The 17,080-nt window shown below is 48.8% G+C and overlaps 2 protein-coding genes across 4 annotated transcripts in view; one reads left to right on the top strand and one right to left on the bottom strand.

Moving 5' to 3' along the window:
- Nucleotides 1-7,861, top strand: part of CCDC9B (coiled-coil domain containing 9B) — a 50,710-nt gene extending 42,849 nt beyond the window's left edge. For all 3 annotated transcript variants that reach the window (XM_074918502.1, XM_074918500.1, XM_074918501.1), the window contains one exon: nt 5,206-7,861. The gene's annotated coding sequence lies outside the window, so the exon portion shown is untranslated. The remainder of the gene's footprint in view (nt 1-5,205) is intronic.
- A 5,370-nt stretch (nt 7,862-13,231) lies between these two features.
- INAFM2 (InaF motif containing 2) lies at nt 13,232-14,488 on the bottom strand. Its single transcript, XM_074917845.1, has one exon. The coding sequence runs from the start codon at nt 14,246-14,248 to the stop codon at nt 13,832-13,834; it is 417 nt and encodes a 138-aa protein (XP_074773946.1). The 5' UTR covers nt 14,249-14,488; the 3' UTR covers nt 13,232-13,831.
- Nucleotides 14,489-17,080: the final 2,592 nt, after the last annotated feature.

Below are 17,080 nucleotides of genomic sequence, written 5' to 3'. Positions count from 1 at the left end.
GCTGGAGTCTTTCAAGGACGTAACTGCATGTGGCAGGCCAACGATTCTGCCTTTTTCAGCCCATCTAATAAAAAGTGCTGTATTATCAGGCAGAGCTAGATTTAGCAAGAACCAGGAGAAAAGCATCATTCAGGAAGCTGAAAGAGCAGTAAGATCAAGCATTAAACAAAGAGCTGCACTTTTTTGATAGAAGGCAAAATTAAAAATTTGTTTATTCCTTTTGTGCCTAGTACCATGAAATCAGGTGCCCAAACCACCTTAATTATTTGCTTCCTCTCAGCATTTGAATATAATCTCAAAGGAACAGGTAGTCCTGAGTGAATGGCCCATAATCCCATCCAGAGGCTGTGGGGCTGGTAGAGTTTGTGCTAGCTGATGCTTACACAGAATCGCAGATGTTGGTGCCCAACTGCGCTGACCTGTCAGGCTGACACAATGGCAAGATTGTCCCACTGCAGCAGTGGATGAAGGAGTTCCTGTGGCAAGGGAAATGGGTTGTTGTTATGCAAAGTCTCCAGGAGGTACTGAGCAGCTTGGTAAACCCAGGCCAGCTGGAAACCTTTCCTGCGTTCTGTGTCCATGTAACAATTATACCAGGGAATGCCCTGAAGTGCCTGGGAGAAAACATGAGCAAAGACTGTGCCAAGAATCCAAATTATACAGAGTCTGAATGACTGCTGTCTTGGAGGACAGGATGTTCAGAGCAAAAACGATTATTGTAAGTAGGACCCACATGAGATAGGACCAGCCTTAAGGAGAAGCATCGGGAGGGATGCATTGTCATGGATTATCAAGACTGGTTAATAATTTCGTGTCAGGAGGTAGCAGGTAACTTCCCAGTGAGAATTTTTTTTTTTTTCTGTGAAAAATAGAGATTTGACACATGCCATTCATGCACCAGAAACACGTCTGCTCCAACATTTTGTATTTCATAAACCCCAAACTGGAGCCCTCATTAAACCTTTTCAAAACAGAAAATTTTAATGTTATGTTTTTAAATACTGGTGATTCAGTTTTGATACGGTGCAATTTTTGGAAAATCAGCATTGAAAGAGATGGTATGATTTTGCAAAATACAGCCCCAAAAGGAATGTATAAATATCAGGCCATTAAAAAGTTCATATTGTAGAATTTCCGTCTGGTAGAAAATCCTGTACCAGCTCACTTCACCTGACACCAGGGATGTGCCCTCTGGTCACAGATGCAGCCTGTCCCAAAGCACAGCAGGCGTCTGTAACAGCAGTCATCAGTGATCAGCAATGACACCATGCTCTCCACCTGCCCTGCTCCCTGCACTGTGGAGCACATGGGGTGCAGAGCTCGCTCCTACTGCAGCTGCTGCTCAATCCAGTTCCACGGAGCAGCGGCTCCTTGCAGCGAGCAGCCACCATGTGGGTTTTGCAGCTTCCACTGCTAATGTCTATTTATGGCACTAAAAATCACCAGCACCTTCAAACCAGTTGGAGATGTTGTGCAGAGAGTGTGGTGGGGCTTTCATCCTTTGCTTCAAATAACAAGGAATAAATATTTACCCGAAGTGCAGGACTGGAATCCCTGGAGAATGTCCAGCAAGTCCCAGAGAAGTAAACAATACACAAAAACCACAGAAGCTTTTCCCTGAATTCTCTTGAGAAAATTAATCTTAACATCTTTAGAGAAAATGCAGCTGGGGGTAGATTTCCAGAGCAGCTCCAGGGATCTGACCCTGCAGCTCTGGCTGACGTAAACAGGAGTGGGGCAGGCAGGGCCTGTGTGCTGCAGGACTGAGGAGGTCGGAAGAGGTCAGCTTTCTGATGCAAACCAGTGCTAAAGGTTGGTGCAGGAAGAAGTACGAGCACCATCATGCTATGGGCATTTCAGATTCCCAGACCACATACCACCCAAGCGGATAGTTTAGTCCTCATGCAGAATTAGGGAGTGGTGTGGTTTAACACAGGACTTGCCACAGTTACCTCTATGCTTCTGGAGTGATGGAAAGCCTTTCTGTGGCATGACATGGGAAAATACTGTTAACATTGGAAAACACAGGGATTATGTGAGAATGGTTCAAGAGAAATGTGCATGGACTGAAGAAACGCAGGGAAGGACTTTGGAGATGTTCAGGGAATGGTTCTCTAGTCTAGCAGAGAAAAGGCAGAAAGTGATGGAGTTGTGACCTTCATAAATACAGTGGGGTAGTAAACACCAGCGAAGGAGAAGAAACATTCAAGCCAGGAAACAATGCTGGGTTGAGAATCAAGGTATTGAAGAAGCCTGTGAATAAATATGGGAAAATTAGAAAAAGGTTATTACCTGTTGGAAGACAGAGGACTTGGCAGCACGCCATGGCTGAAGCAAGGACCACTGTCACCTTGGCAGCGGGCCTGAGCAGCATGCTTTGGCAGGGCTTGGGTTATACGGCACCTGTGATGGCAACAGGATGAACTTGAGGACAAAATTGTGTGTGGTCCTGTCAAAGTTGGTGACCTCTGTCAAAGCAGGTGCTTTCACTGACACCCAAAAGAATCGGTGCACACATCTTGCCTGGAAGTGCAGACTCTTTACTCCTAAATCTCTGGCACCTTGCAAGAGCTTCTGTCTCTTCCTTGGTTTGTCAGGGTGACTTGAGGGGAAAAGGAACCATTAGAAGCTGTTAATGCGTTGAGAGTCACGGGCCAAAGCTTGTTGTTGGCTCACCTGTACTTCCTTATGGCTACTTACCGAAGTGTAACAAGCCCAAACATAATTTAGGGCTCTGACAGGCAAGCTGTTGCCATTCTAAACACTGAAAACAGTAAGTTTTCTAACACTGCCATTCTAAACACTGAAAACAGTTGCTGTTACCACAGAGCTGGCAGGAGGGAGCACGTGCCCCTACCTCCGCCAATGGCATCAACCCTCCTAACGGGTTGTAAACCCCATGTGAGAGGGGGTTAAACGCACCACGCAGTGGTTGGCTGTGCCAAGGGGCACAGGCCTGTCCCCCTTCCTGCCAGCTCTGCTGTTGGGAAGGAACAGATAGACTGGAGGGAGTGATGGTATCTTAAACCACTCCAACAGGAATCTCCACCAAAGACTCTCTTTACCTATTTGAGCTCATTGAGGGTTGCAGTGATAGTTTTTCTACCAGTGGCAGATCTAGACAGGATTAGGACTTTTTTTTCCCCCATAAATAAATCAGTTCTAATTCAAATGGGAATTAATTCCAGGGTGTCCAGTGGCCTGTACTACACAGAAGATGTCTCATCATCTCATGGGTCTTTTTTCCAGCCTTACAGTGTATGTTGGAACAGCAGATATATATATATCCATTTGAAAAAAGCTTAAGTGAGAAAATATGGTATGATGATGTCTAACAGATGGTCCTTACACATCATGTCTGAGTTTGCCATGTGGTATTTCACTGAGTGGTCCACCAAGGACAAAATTGCCACTGGGAACTCAGGACCTGCCCCACGAGAGACCCAACAAAATTCTGTCTCCCAACTCAAGCAGAGGATGGCTGGTGCTAATCTCAGCTGCAGGAAGAAGGGCCACATTGCCAGGCCTCATCAGCTACACCCAGCTGCAGCTTTCAGGGACTTCGTATAGATCCACCCCCGTGAGATGAGATGTAACCAGTAGGTCCTACAACGGACTGTAATTGGCTTGGCTGTGAAAGCCATCCCAGTGACATCCCCCATCCAGCCAGGCTTGGTCAGGCTGGGAACTGGGAGAGCCCAGCAGTGATCTGCATTGATCCTCTCGAGTGGCACCGACCCCTCACTGCGGGTGGCAGAGCCCCGGGCAGCACACAGCCCATTGCTCGCCCGAGCCTGGATTTGCGGCAGCCACGGCAGCGCAGAACTTGCTAAATCTCTGGCTGGCCCTTGAGTTATGCATGGAAAAGAGGATACAGTGTGAAATGAGAGAAATGCTAATCACTATGTCTAATTGCTAAGAGAAATAATGACTCTAAAGCCCACCAGTGTCTTGGCTGTAAAGACTCACTCATGCCCAGAAAGGTGTCTGTAGTGGAAGGATATTGCAGAAATAGGAAAGAGAATTGTCTACCAGCACTAATAACACAGGGCTGTCAAAGAGACTTTTGAAACCATTAGTAGTAAAATAGATTAACAATAAACAGAGCTAGCTCTGGAGTCAGTTCAGACTTGTCAAACAGATTTCATGATATTTGGAGCACCAAATGCAACTCTGAAAAGCTGCTTCCTGGCCCTTCCCAGCAGCATTATAATCCCAAAGGGAGCTGCTGCAGCACTGAGCACCCCTCAGCAGCAGGACACAGCCAATCCCATCCGTTACACACACAGAGGACAATGAAAAATGTCTCCAGCAACAGTCTTAGGATCTTCTCTCAGCTGAACACAGCATTGGTTCAGTACCTCAGGCATGATTTCAGTGCAGTTCCTTATTAGATATCCGAGGCTGTGACCTTAAATAATTCCTTTACAGGTTTCCTTTTCATGCGAGCCAAGCTTACTATCACCTCTTCTGCCTTCATGATATTTAATCTGTTTTTCTTTTTATATTGCCCCTCTGCCCTTTCTTGGGAGCTTTGGGTACTGAAATCTGCATCAGCAAAAGGCAGTTATGGATTTAAACATGAATGCAGGAAAATGCCAGCTCAGCAATTCTGAGCAGCACCCAAGCATTTGGCAATTAGAGGGGGAAAAAAAAAAAAAAAGTCTGCCTTTCCCAATTAAAACCAACATATCTGGGTCTGGAGACAGCTACAGGACAGCAGGCTCCACTCATGGGTTGTTGTTTTCACTAGAGAAAAGCTGATACCCCCTTCTGCCCTCAGTGAGCACAAGTGCTGCACCCCCAGGCCAGGTTTCAGGAGAGGACCACAAAGCCCTGCCCAAACCCAGCCCCTCCTCTTGTTGCGCCAGGTGCTGTAGAAGCACACACAGAAATATGTGAAGATTGTTGTTCTTGAGACAAAAGGAGAAAGTAAAGCAGACTTACCTGACCCAGAGGAGGACGGGGAGCAGGTGTCATCCCTGTCATCCCAAACTGTCATTCAGTTTACCCCCAGGCTGCGCAGCCCCGCTGCTCCCCTCGAATCTGGCAGGAGGTGCCTGGGTTATGCTGCAGCAGTGCCCCCCAAGCAGCCCCAGCCCCGCAGGAGGGTCAGGCTCAAACTCAGCAGACATTTTTAATTTACTGCTCAGCAGTTCCCCAAAGACTGATAATCCCCCTGCTGTCTCTGCTCTCCTTTCACAGGATAACGTGCTGAAGGCGGTGGATGAGAAGAGGAGCACAAGCTTGTTCTCGCTCTTTTACCTTCTATGAAATCAGCTTTCAGCACCTGCCCTGTGCCCTTCAGCACCCATTTGCAACACGGGGGTCCCCCTCACCATCCCCACTCCCAGTTTTGGCATCACCCTTTCCTCCCCGTATGCTGAAGCACAGGGAAGGCTACACACACTCCCAGCCTACAAAAAAAACCACCATCACTTAATCTTTTGTATTTGTTTTGCCGATATTGCAGCTGTGTGGCAAGCCAATGAATTGTCTACTGGATGCACTTTATTTTATTTAATAACTAATTCTGTTTAAAGTTAAGATTTAGGTTTCTGGACACAGCACCCGTTTCCCCTGCTGCACTGGGAGGACAGCCGGGGCTGTGCCAGCTCTCCCTCGCTGCTGGGCAGGGAGCAGGCAACTGACAGAGCATTAGGAGACAGGGTGAGAGGCGTTATGTTGTAGTTCAGTAGGTGGATGAAAAAATAGCGTGGAGAGCAGCTCTCGTACTAGGGGTTTGTATGTGGTTGAAGTGTTGGCAGAGATGTGCGGTAGCGGTGTGGGCCGCAGGACACGAAGGGCAGCAAGTGTTCTTCAGTTTGGCTGTGGGGTGCAGGTGCTTTTGGGAAGCACACGCCACCCACAGCCTCCTCCCATCAGCAGGAGCAGCGGCCCAACCCGCACCTCGGAACACTCTGCTTTTTTCTAAGGAAGGTGGCTGCTAGCTTGAGCAGGTATGTCTGCAGCCCCACAAAACACCCTGCCTGCTTCCTAAGACCAGGAAGGCTCCGGTAACCAGAGATACGTGCAGCTCTATGTGCCAAGCAGGGCCAGGAGAAGGACAGCACAAATGCCATCACCTTCCTTCTCCACCACACGCACAAAGGAGTCAGCACCAGGACCCAGGCCAAAGTGGAGCTGAAGGTCTAAGGCTTCCTATCAACTGCTTTCACCTTCTCGGTTGTGCCTTTCATAGCCTTGTGCTTGAACAAGAGTGCAGCAGTTCCCCTGGAACCTGCCGCGCAGACATTCTGACCTGGCCTTAAAAGACACCTTTCAAACCACGGATCTGGATGAGTATTTACGGGCATAAATGTGCAAGAAGCTCAGCTGCCTGGGCTTCCATGCAGCTATGGGACTCACAGCAAACTAGGACCTGGCTGAAATACAGCTACCAATTCCAGAGAAGGCAGGCACAAGGAATAACACAACAGAGTTTCCGACTTGTGAAAGACAGAGCAGAGAGAGTATCGCCCTCAGCTTGAAGCACTGTTCTAAAACTTGATGTAGGATAAACATACATGCAGACACATATGCGTAGAGGTGTACTGGGTTTCATTGCAGGATGCATTTGCTAACCAAAGTGGCAGACTGCCTTGGTGATAAGGTTGGCACGTGTGGGCAGAAATACTGTACGCTGGTTTAATAAACTAATATTTGCACAGATAAACATTTTGGTTTTCCACATAACTTAGATCCACATCTCCTATCTCATGAAGGACAAGCCTGGGAATTTCCTCTCCATGCCAAATTCAGGAGAGTTTACTGGCTTCAGACCAGGTATTATCAAGAAACAGAGTGTGCAGCTTTCATGTTTTATCAGTAGAAACATCTTCACCACCCCAAAGCTCAGACTGAGTTTATTTGGATTTCTGCAACAGATAAAAACAGATAGATAAAAACCAGATTGTAAAACTGCTCCAGGTCCTGGAGATTGTCCATCACTATTAAAGGCTGATTTCCCTTATCTGACTGGCTCAAAAACCTGCTTACAATTGTTTAATTTATTATTACTTTTTACATCACGTCACTGACCTCAGTCTTGGCCCAGTCAGTCATCCCCAGCACAGGTCAGGACCTGGCTTGCCTCACAGTCCCTCTGAAACAGTCTCAGATCACAAGCCTGTTGCACCCCAGCAGCAGTTGGACACACAGCCAGAAACTTACAGTGCCCCTGGCCCAGCACTGAGCTGTAGAGATAAACCCAACTGCAGTTGTTGCTGCATCTTCTCGCCCTAGATTCCCTTCTGAAAGGAAAACCGTCAATCTTCCCCCATTCTCTCCTTTTTCTCCTGCAAATCCAAGTAACTTTGCATTTACCAATGCCTAGGAAGGACTGAGTCTGTACCAAGCTCCAGGGATGGGACTGTGCAGATACTGCCTGTTCTAAGTGTAATTTTTTTTCCTGCTTATTAACACTTTGCTCGAATGCACTTTGGTTGGTGCCTGGATTGCAATTTTTCAGAAACCTGTGGCTAGCTCTTTCTTCTTTACGGTGACAGAAAGGACTGAAAAATCTGATGTAGAAGGATTATTTATATGAAATAAAAGTTGTAATGAGGAAAAAGTTCCAGTTTCTTAGAGTTTCTCAGTCCCACACAGAGTTTTTCTGAATTGAACCAGTAATCTCTGCTTTTCAGAGCAACAGCTCCAATTCGGATTGCTTACCCCTTAGGAAAGCGCCTAACGCTTGGGCTCACTCAGCAACCTCACCTGCAGAGCTCAGTGCAGTGACAGCAGTCCGCTCCTAACACCAGGCTCCTCCTGAGGCAGCCAAGCTGCCTCCCTGCCACAGCGTTCTCCTGCCAGCAAACGTGGCAGCAGCTGGCAGGGTGCAAACTCATCCGCCTGAAGAGGTGCCTGTTTCCTCCCAACAGTGGTTGGTAGCTCAGGGATTTTGTGAAAGCTCTTCTAGCTCTTCCACACAAACAGCAGCGATTTGCAGGCAGAACACCTTTTTCTTTAAACTGTAAAACCAGCTTGCCACTAGACACTATTCTAGTTGGCAAAACTGACCATCAATCTCAACAGGGTAGCTCTGTAGCTAAAATCTGTTATCAAAACTGATTCCAGACTAGTGAATCAGCTCTTGTATAAAGAGATCAATTTAAAAAACCCCACGCCAAGGACAAAAATACATCTGCATAAAGTTGGAGATGCTTCGGTTTCCAAAGCTTTACCAAGCCAATTACAGCAGGAAAGCAACAATGTGATCCCACCAGCAGCTCCCACTCTCCATTCCTATCTCACCAAGTCAGTACCTACAGCAGAAGCATATTCACCCAGACCTCCACCACGTAAAGCCCTATGCAGAGTCTAGAAGCAGAAATAACAGAAATTCACTCATTTTCTGCACCAGTTCCCCTCCAGATAAATTGGTTGCAAATGGCATAGGAGCCTGAAGCTAAACTGGCATTTAGTCAGAAATTTTTGTATTTAAAGTGCATAATACATTGGTTAGTGCTTTTTAAGTTATGTGAAAAGCTTTTTAAGTCAGAGGCACAGAGCAGGAGCAGGGTACAGCACTGCTGGAAAGTTCAGAACACTGCCTGCTGCCTTCCCTTGGAGAGGTGGCACAACAACAGCTCCACCAGTTCACAGGCTCCGCAGCTACTGGCAGGCAAAGCCAACGCTCCAGGAATTCCACAGACGTCTCCCATCACATCAGATTAGTGCAGCAACATGACAACCGACCAGAGATGAGGCTCTCCCAAAACTGCCTCTGAAGGCACGCAGAACAGCCAGAAGTCAAGCTTCACCTCCTCAGCTTTGTGCTCCAGCTCGGGTACAATTGTTTCTTACACCGCTCCCCTCTCCACACACTCCAGCACCTCCAGGACTTGCAGCCAGCCATCAGTAACACTCCCCCATCCGTGCGCAACCCTTTCCAGAGCGACCCACTGAGATCGGTTTTGACTTCACTGAAGGAGATCCCTGATGCCCAGCAGCAGCCACTGACTTTGTTATCAACACTACACCACGACTGCTTTTCAGCTACTCTTGTGAATTAAGCCAAGATCTGGAGTAAAAATACCACCACCTTGTCAAAAATACAGCCCAGCCCCAGGAACCTGGGATTAAGATGTTAAACATTACATCAGTGGAGGCTGCAAGACAACATGCGTGGGGAAGAGGTAGCTTTGGAAGATAAAAATGTAATCAGCTACTGGAGCGTATTACATGCTCCAGTAATTTTTTTTCCAGTTATTTCCCTTTCTTCTGGTCCCTCTGCACGTGAGCTACACCAAATGCACTCTCCTGGAACAAATTGAGCAAAAGGGGGCAAGACCAGCGTGTGCAGGCAGAAGGCTGTGCTCTACATCAATAAAGAGGCATCTATATGCAAGGAAGGAACCAAGAAGGTTCAAGAAAACATCCTCTGTTCTAGATACACCTTTGATGGGACACATTAATAATTCTTCACTTATTATTCCTCCTTTTAGGGAGCACTTCCATTATTTCAGAGCTTGCAGTTCAAATCCCTCTGCAAGAATCTAAGCAGAGCCAGCATTACACAGTGCTGAAGGGTCACCGTCATCATGTGAGAGTTGGACAAGGCAGTATTGGCAGAAATTTTCTCACAAGTCCAACTCCTCCCTCACGAGACTCTTCTCAGTCAGAAGGGAACAGCAGAACATGACCTGGTCTTCTCTCCATCCTCTTAAGAGATTACTGTGATTAAGAATTAAGAAATTAAAGCTACTGTGGTATTTACCTTCCCCTGACACTTGACAACGATGCATTCTGTCACCACGTTTCAGAACTAAGTTGCACCTGAAGCACAAACATAGAGTGATCTCTGTTCTCTGTGCCACAATTTTTTAAAGGCTCTTAGAGGGGGAAAATCTGGAACTCAAGCCCTAAATGATAAGAGACTCAAAGCTTGGAGGGAAAGGTAGCATTACAGAATTATTAGCATGTTTAATCAATAAGAAACTGAGGTAAAAAAAATAGAAGCACAGATGCCACTATTTCATCCCTATTCTCACAGCCATCACGCTTTTACAGGAGTATCCCACAGGCTGAAGTTTTGAGACTTGATAACTTCCTTATATCACTAAAAGCAAGAGCCTAAGACTGAACATTTCACTTGTCTTTGATTATCTTCATCCAGACTGACTTTCAGACAACTCCCCTTCAGGCAGATCTGCACACACTGGGGACACGACACGGTTCTGTTTGCGAGTCACATGCAGGACAGCGTTTGTGTAAAGGGACTTAACCCTCACCAGCAATTCCAAGGAAATAACAGTACCGAGCACAAGGTTACAGTGATTTCTATCTAGGAAGCAACACAAAAGCCTGTGCCTTATCTCGCCTGATACAATTACACTAAGTGAACTGAATTTTTTTTTTTTTTTTTTTTTTGAGGAGCAATGAAGGGAAAGACTGAATTGCTGAATTGGAGCTGAAGTAATACAACAGATAACATGCCTTTTAAACCTCAGGTTTTCCCGAGACTAGAGACCACACCATTTTAGGGCACTAAAAAATTATGTTCAGGTGCAGATGAGTGTCTCGGCACAAAGATGGCAACATAACGCAAAAATTCTCAGTCCAAGATGACAATCCAGCTGTTATCTGTTGCAGCCAACCTAATTCCCCAGAAATCCCTAGTACCCTGAATTTGTAAAAGTTAGCTTACACCTAGAAACCAGTCCAGACAAGACTTTTCCGTTACTAGAAGTATTTGCAAAGTGCACTTAGTCCCCCATTTCTTGGACAGTCTGCCACAAAGAGAGCAGCAAGCACCAAGACTGGCTCATCACAAGCTGGCAACAGCAGGATCTCTAGAGGAACCTGTTTTCCTAACGAGGCCTACAATTCCTGGCTAGAGAAAGGATGGAGAAGGGATTTTAGCTGAAGACTCTGAGCCCAAAAGGGCTTTGGAAAACAAGGCTGCTCAAATCACAAAAGTTCCCTGGCCATTAGGCCAGCAGCCCACAATCCTTCTGCGTCTTTACAGGCCGAAACTTCCCCGCCTTGAGTACAACAGCAGTTAAGTAACAGGATGCTCCAAAGCCAGCTGTAAGAGGTACGGAAATAGAAGCGTTTCACTTAAATCTCAATTTGTCAGCAGAGGAGAAGATGCAAAAACACAGTCTGGAAACTCATCAAGCCTGCACTTTCATACAGGAATGGAGACAGCCACAACCACCTTCGTCCTGGCTCATCAACTATTTTTATCCCCAGAAAGGGAGACAGCCCGCAGCAATGGGTCGATTCCCTTTGATAAGGCAGATCTGAACGTCATTGTCCCAACCATCCTGTGCCACCAAAACCACAAACCAGGTGAAAAGTTTTAAGTAGTTCCTGCTCCTGAACACAAGGCATCTCTCCGCAGTTACATGACAGGTTGGAAGAGGGCTACGCAGCCCATTTAATTCAATTCACTTCCTTTTCCATCTGCTCAACACAGCCATGCTCTATTAGTCTTCTGAGAGCAATTGTATTTAAAGTGAAAAATGCCAGGAGTCTGTATATCCAGCACACACTGGATGGGCCGTCAAAGCCACTACAGATTCACCAGCTCTCAGCTGCAGGCCAGGACCAGAGAAATCCCAGTATCTGTGTCATTCCACCCAGCTTTTATTTATCTTCAAAGGTTTTAAAAGTTAAACACAAGCTCCCTCCCAGAGATGCTTCCCAACTGGTTCTGCATTTAGTACCAGAGCCAACAAAGACTAAACTCAATGCGCACCAAACAATGAGCCTGGCTTGTTTCTCTTTTACTCATTCCTCCCTCAGAGTGCTGCAGAAACCTTTCCCCCTACAACCGGAGGCGCACACCACGGAGACAAGCAGCACCCTCCTCAGCAGGGCCCTGAGCTGCTGCACGTGTGCGGCAGCCCCATGAACGGGTGGGTACCCACGCGCCGCAGGCAGAACCAAGGGAACAAAATCACCCGCTGCTGCAAGAACAGACAAACACGGGGCTAAACCCAGCCAACCGCCTGGCCCAAGCCAGGATCCAGCACGGCTGCCAGGACAGCAGCAGCCCTGCTGCTGCCGCTGATGGACTGGAAGAGTGTAGAAGCAGCTCAGGAGGTAACAGGGGAGCACGGCAGCCTCCTGCTAGAGCGGCGGCTCCAGGCTTGCAGCTTCTTCACCGGCTCTTCTACCTGCCCTGCAGAAGGGTGGCAACAATCACACACACATGCTTTTTGGCTAAAGTGACTAAGTATGATCTTTCTTTCCTTCCCATCAGCTAGCCACCTTTTTAGCACATCAACAACATACCAAAATTCCTGCGTGCTCTCCAGAAGAGGGTAGGAGATCACACCCAAACCACTCCGTCCCTCCTTTTGCCCGATTCCCTTCTGGAAACCCTCGGTTCCTGGTTTCTACCTTGAACAGATGCTGTAAAGGAAGCACCCAGCTGACAACACAGGCTTAACGCAGCACCAGGTATGATACAGCTATTTCACCTCCAACTTCAAAAAAAGTCAAGTCCCATATTTTACAGTAACCTTCGCAATTTGCACAACTGAAACACATACACCACATCTGAGCATGTTTTCATCCCTCAGCAGAGGAAATCTCAACTCCAGAGATCATTTCAAGGGACGTGGAACAGCCTGGCAGCCTTACAGTTAAGGCACTCAACCGAAACCATCAATCTGAAAAGCAGCCGCTCACAATGACAGAGGTCTTGCAGTTCCCTAGTTGACAGCCCACATCCCACAGTCATTACAGGCTTTTTTTTTTTTTTTTGTGCACAGAACATTTCTGAAGACTACAGGGCAGGAAAACCTTAAGCTGGGAGGAAAACCTGCCCAAGGCGCACCACAAGCTGGCTGGCACAGACTGACCTCCGGACAGCACTGGCTCCAGGGTGCCACAGAGCCAGCGAGGTGCCAGGATGGTGCGTGGGCTCAGCCACCCCACGCAGGGAAAAGCACAGGTGTAAAAGCCAGAACGCACCGCACCACCCACCACCGCAGCTGCCCCTCGGCACCCGCTCCACCGGCTTCTGTCGGGGAAGACCAAAGCTCTTCTCATCACCAGTGTTTAGGTGCCAGGATTAGCAGAAGTTAGGCTTGCGCAGAGGTTTCTCCACCTACCTAAGGAGACCAACGACAAATGAATCAACATTATATGCCACAGTTGCCCATTACAGTTAGCAAACCATTTCTGCTACACGGAGAGCCCTTCCTGTCCAACATGCCTCCCAAATCATCCTCCCACATCCAAAGAGAACATACTGTATTACAGAGACTTTCATATTGGGAAAATATTTTAATATAGTAAACAAGTCAATTTACCTTTCACATGTTTTTAAATAAGTTTATGCTCATCGTTAAACAAAACTGTTTTTACTTAAACAATGGAGTAAAGCCTCTAAATTCATATTGTTCCCATCTGATCCTGTAAATAGTCGAGGAATTTTGGACACCGATATCCTTTTATAGGTAACAGACTGGCATAAATAGCGCAGGAATTCAATGCAGGTTCAAAGGGAGAAGCTAGCCCTGGTGAGGAAAAAAACGAAGCCACAGAATTCCCTTTTGAGGAAGAACGGGGGAGGAAAAAAAAAAAAAAAAAAAGATACCGCAGTTCTCCTAAGTAAGACCGCTTCCTTCCCCCGCCGACCCCCGCGCCAGGTCAGTCTCCAGCCCGAGCTCTTCGGGGCTCGTCCGCGGCGGGGGTCGCGGTGCCGCCGGCCTCCCTCCCCCGCCGAGCCCGGGGGCTGCATCCCGCTCCTCCCGGCCTCGGCAGGGCCCCCCCGGCGCGGCACCGGTCTCCCGGGGCTGAAGCGCGGCCGCTCCCCGCAGTCCGCCGGGCCCGGCCGGGGGGTGGTGGTGGGGTAGCGCCGAGGGCCGCCTCAGGGGCTCCCGCGCACCCGGCGCAGCGCCGCGGAGCCCCCCTCGTCCTCGGGCGGCGGCGACGCGTCCGGAGGGTCGGTCCCGGCGAGGCCGGGCTCAGGGCCCGTCGGCGGCGGCGGCTCCTGCGCGGGTCCGGCGGGCGAATGGCTGGCGGCGGGGCCCGTCGGCAGCGGCGCGGCGCGGGGCTGCGAGGTGGTGACGGCGGGGCCGGAGCCGCCGCCGCCGCGTACCGGCTGCCAGATGAGGCTGTAGTAGACGGCGAGGACGATGGCGGCCAGCGAGACGGAGAGGACGTAGGCCAGCACGGTGGCCAGGCGCACCCACTTCTTGTTGGTCTTGGCCGCCATGCGCGCCTTCTTGTCCCCGGTGTAAGTGGCGGGCTTGCCCCGCTCCGCCCCCGCCTCCTTCTCCTTCATGGGGGCCCGGCCCTTGGCCCGCTGCTCCACCGACCCCTCCGTGGTGGGCCCCGGCCCGGCTCCGCCGCCGCCGCCGCCCGCTCCCCTCAGGACATGCCGCCGCCTCGTGCCGCGGCCCGCGCTGCCCCGGCGGCTCGGCGGGGCGGGGCTTAAAGGGGCAACACCGCCCGCCCGCCCGCGCGCGCGGTGGGAGGGGGCGAGGGTTGTGGTTAAAGGGGCGATGGAGGGTAGGTGGCCCCCTGCCACGGGGCGTGGCTACTGCGCCTGCGCGGCTGGCGCTGAGGGGACGTGAGGGGATGGCGGGCGCTTCGCCTCGCCTCGCCTCGCCGTACCCCCGTCGCTCTGTCTGCTGGAGCCCCCCTGCCCTGTGCCCCGGGGGCGGAGGGCAGCGGTAGGTGCGCGGGCGAGGGTGTGTCGGGCTCCGCCAGCCGCGGCGGGTACCCCCGGGGCCTGTGGGGTGGGAGGGCCGGCGCCTCCTTCTCCCTGAGTGGGGCGAGAGGCCTCCGCCTCCTCGTCCTGAGCCCGGCCGGAGATGAGGCTTGGCTCTAGGCACAGGGACTGCTGCAAGGAGGGGTGAGCCTCTTCTGGTAGAGGCCTTGAGGAGGAAGGCCAGGTATCTGCCCTCCGCTTTCTCTTCTGGACGGGGATTACCTCTCCCTGCCTCCCTGCCTGCAACTTCTGTGGAATTTGAAGGGTGCCCTGGCTAAGCAGCAGCTTCTGGAGAGAGAGGCTGGTTTAGTTCCCTTCACATTGGGCTGATTCCAAACCTACCGATAAAAGCTAAACCTGTTAGGATATGGGTTGACTTTACCCCCCATGTGTTAATCCCTCAAAGCCATTACATTGGCTTGTTTGGAGAACAGCTAAAACATCGTTCTAGGGTATAGATTAGCCTTTAAATTTTTTTCTTTATGGTGCAAGACGCTTACTTTTGAGAATGATTCAGTTGCTCCTTTTACAGTCGTTTTCTCCCTTCCTTAAATCTTAGGCCAGTCAGGTGTGTGGTGGCAGAAAAACTCTTCTAAACTAGGAGCTGCAGGTCTGAAAGAGACTGACAGCAGCTGGAGAAGTGACTGTCACCCAGAAAGGCATCAGAGGAGTGAGTTTTGAGTTAACAGTAGTGGTTTATTTTTACTCTCATAGCAGGAAAAATGGGGAGGGATGGGAGAGAAAGGGAAAACCTCTGGGGTTTTGCAGGTAGAAGTATGGAACTTGCAGCTCCGAGGAAGACTACAGTGGCAGAAGGTATGTTAGGGAATAAAACAGTAACTTCAGAATACCTGTAATTGGAAAAAGGTGGACTGTGTTGACTAAAAGCTCTGAGGCTGCTGTATGCATGTAGAAGGGTAGTGCTGCAATGATAAGCTTACTGCCTGTGGCAGGGGGATTGGACTAGATGATTTTTCAAAGGTCCCCTCAAACCCGAATGATTCTGTAATTCTGAACTACAGCTAATGACATGCTCTATCCTCCTGAAATACTTAATTTTCGTGACCTGTTGCTGTAACCCAGTATGTCTAGGGAATGTTTATTAGTATGTATTATGACTTTTCTATGGCCCCTCTTATCTCCCTTGCCTTGATTTATTACACCTGACTTTTTCTTGTGGAAGTCAGATTTCCTACAGCTGAATGGTATGAGCTGGCCCCCTTACCTCTCTTGCCCTGATTTATTACACCTGACTGCATTCTGGTTGTGGCCAGTTTTGTACACCTGAGTAGCAGCAGCCAAGGGCATCCTACTGACAAAGCCTTCCTGAGGCATAGCAATGCATATTCTGTGTTGTTCTACAGATTGTATACACAAATTGCCTTGGGCTATATATCTTTGTGTTACATGTGAATTTACAGCAATTCCTACAAAACGGATTTTCTAATTTTTCAGGCTGTTTTCTTGCGGTGATGAGTTTGCTCCAACCACTTCTCCCCTTGCTTCTCCTATTTCAGTCAGCAGCTGTCTGCTGCTCCATCTTTTCTTTGTATTTCAGAGAAAAATCCTGTAACTTGATTAGGACTTCAGCACACCTTTCCTCTGTTTTGCCTATGTCACTGAGCTGTTTATTTTGAGGTCTGAGACTTTTTGGTTTCTGTGCTACAGAGTATTTTGAGTTTGGACCTTTTCTTGTCTAGCATAATTCCTTAGATCTTCAGCGTGGTTTTTAATCTAGCCTCTCAGCTGCTGCTCTGTATTCACATACTTGCTGGCTTTTTCCTGCTGTTGAATGCTGCAGAGAGGGGCAGAGCCTCATGGGGCTGCCTCTGTGTCTCCTCACAGTTCTTCCTCAAATCACCTGTGCAGAAACAGGTTCATTCCAAGTCCTTGTGCTGTCTGTGATCTCTGGTGTTGCCACTGATAGAATTTATCACTGCTTCTAGTGAAAGGAGGATAAATTACTACCTCCCACAAGTCCTTTCCCTATGATTTTCCTGAATTCCAGTTCTTGAATTTTGGGGGAGAGATTGACACAAGCAGTTCCTCTGGGGCTGAATGAGGTCTTGACAGTTTTTGCCTGATGCTTGTCTAGTCATGTTGTCTTCCTCTGTTTAAGATGCTACATCCTGCTTTATTGCTTAACTCTACCCTGTTGTAGTATCTCTTAGTTGGAGACAAAAATCAGAGCTCTGGTGTTGCTAGGTATTCAAATATATGTTGAATTTGATAAAGGATGTTTAAGAGTCGGCATGTTGGTACAGGAAATAGGCACAGAAGGTAGCAGTGAGGTGGTAGGGATCAATATAACAAATAAAAAGCAGATAATAAGCATATCTTAGTCCTGTGCCCCAAAATTAGTTTCTCCTCTCCTGGGAAGGAAAGCAGTCCTTCTTAATCTGT

Source organism: Athene noctua, chromosome 14 (genome assembly GCF_965140245.1).
Source record: "Athene noctua chromosome 14, bAthNoc1.hap1.1, whole genome shotgun sequence".
Lineage (NCBI taxonomy): Eukaryota > Metazoa > Chordata > Aves > Strigiformes > Strigidae > Athene > Athene noctua.
This window is presented reverse-complemented; position numbering and strand designations above follow the sequence as displayed.

Bases quoted from the DNA above. Each gene is read 5' to 3' on its own strand.
- INAFM2 (XM_074917845.1), bottom strand. From the start codon at position 14,248: ATGAAGGAGAAGGAGGCGGGGGCGGAGCGGGGCAAGCCCGCCACTTAC.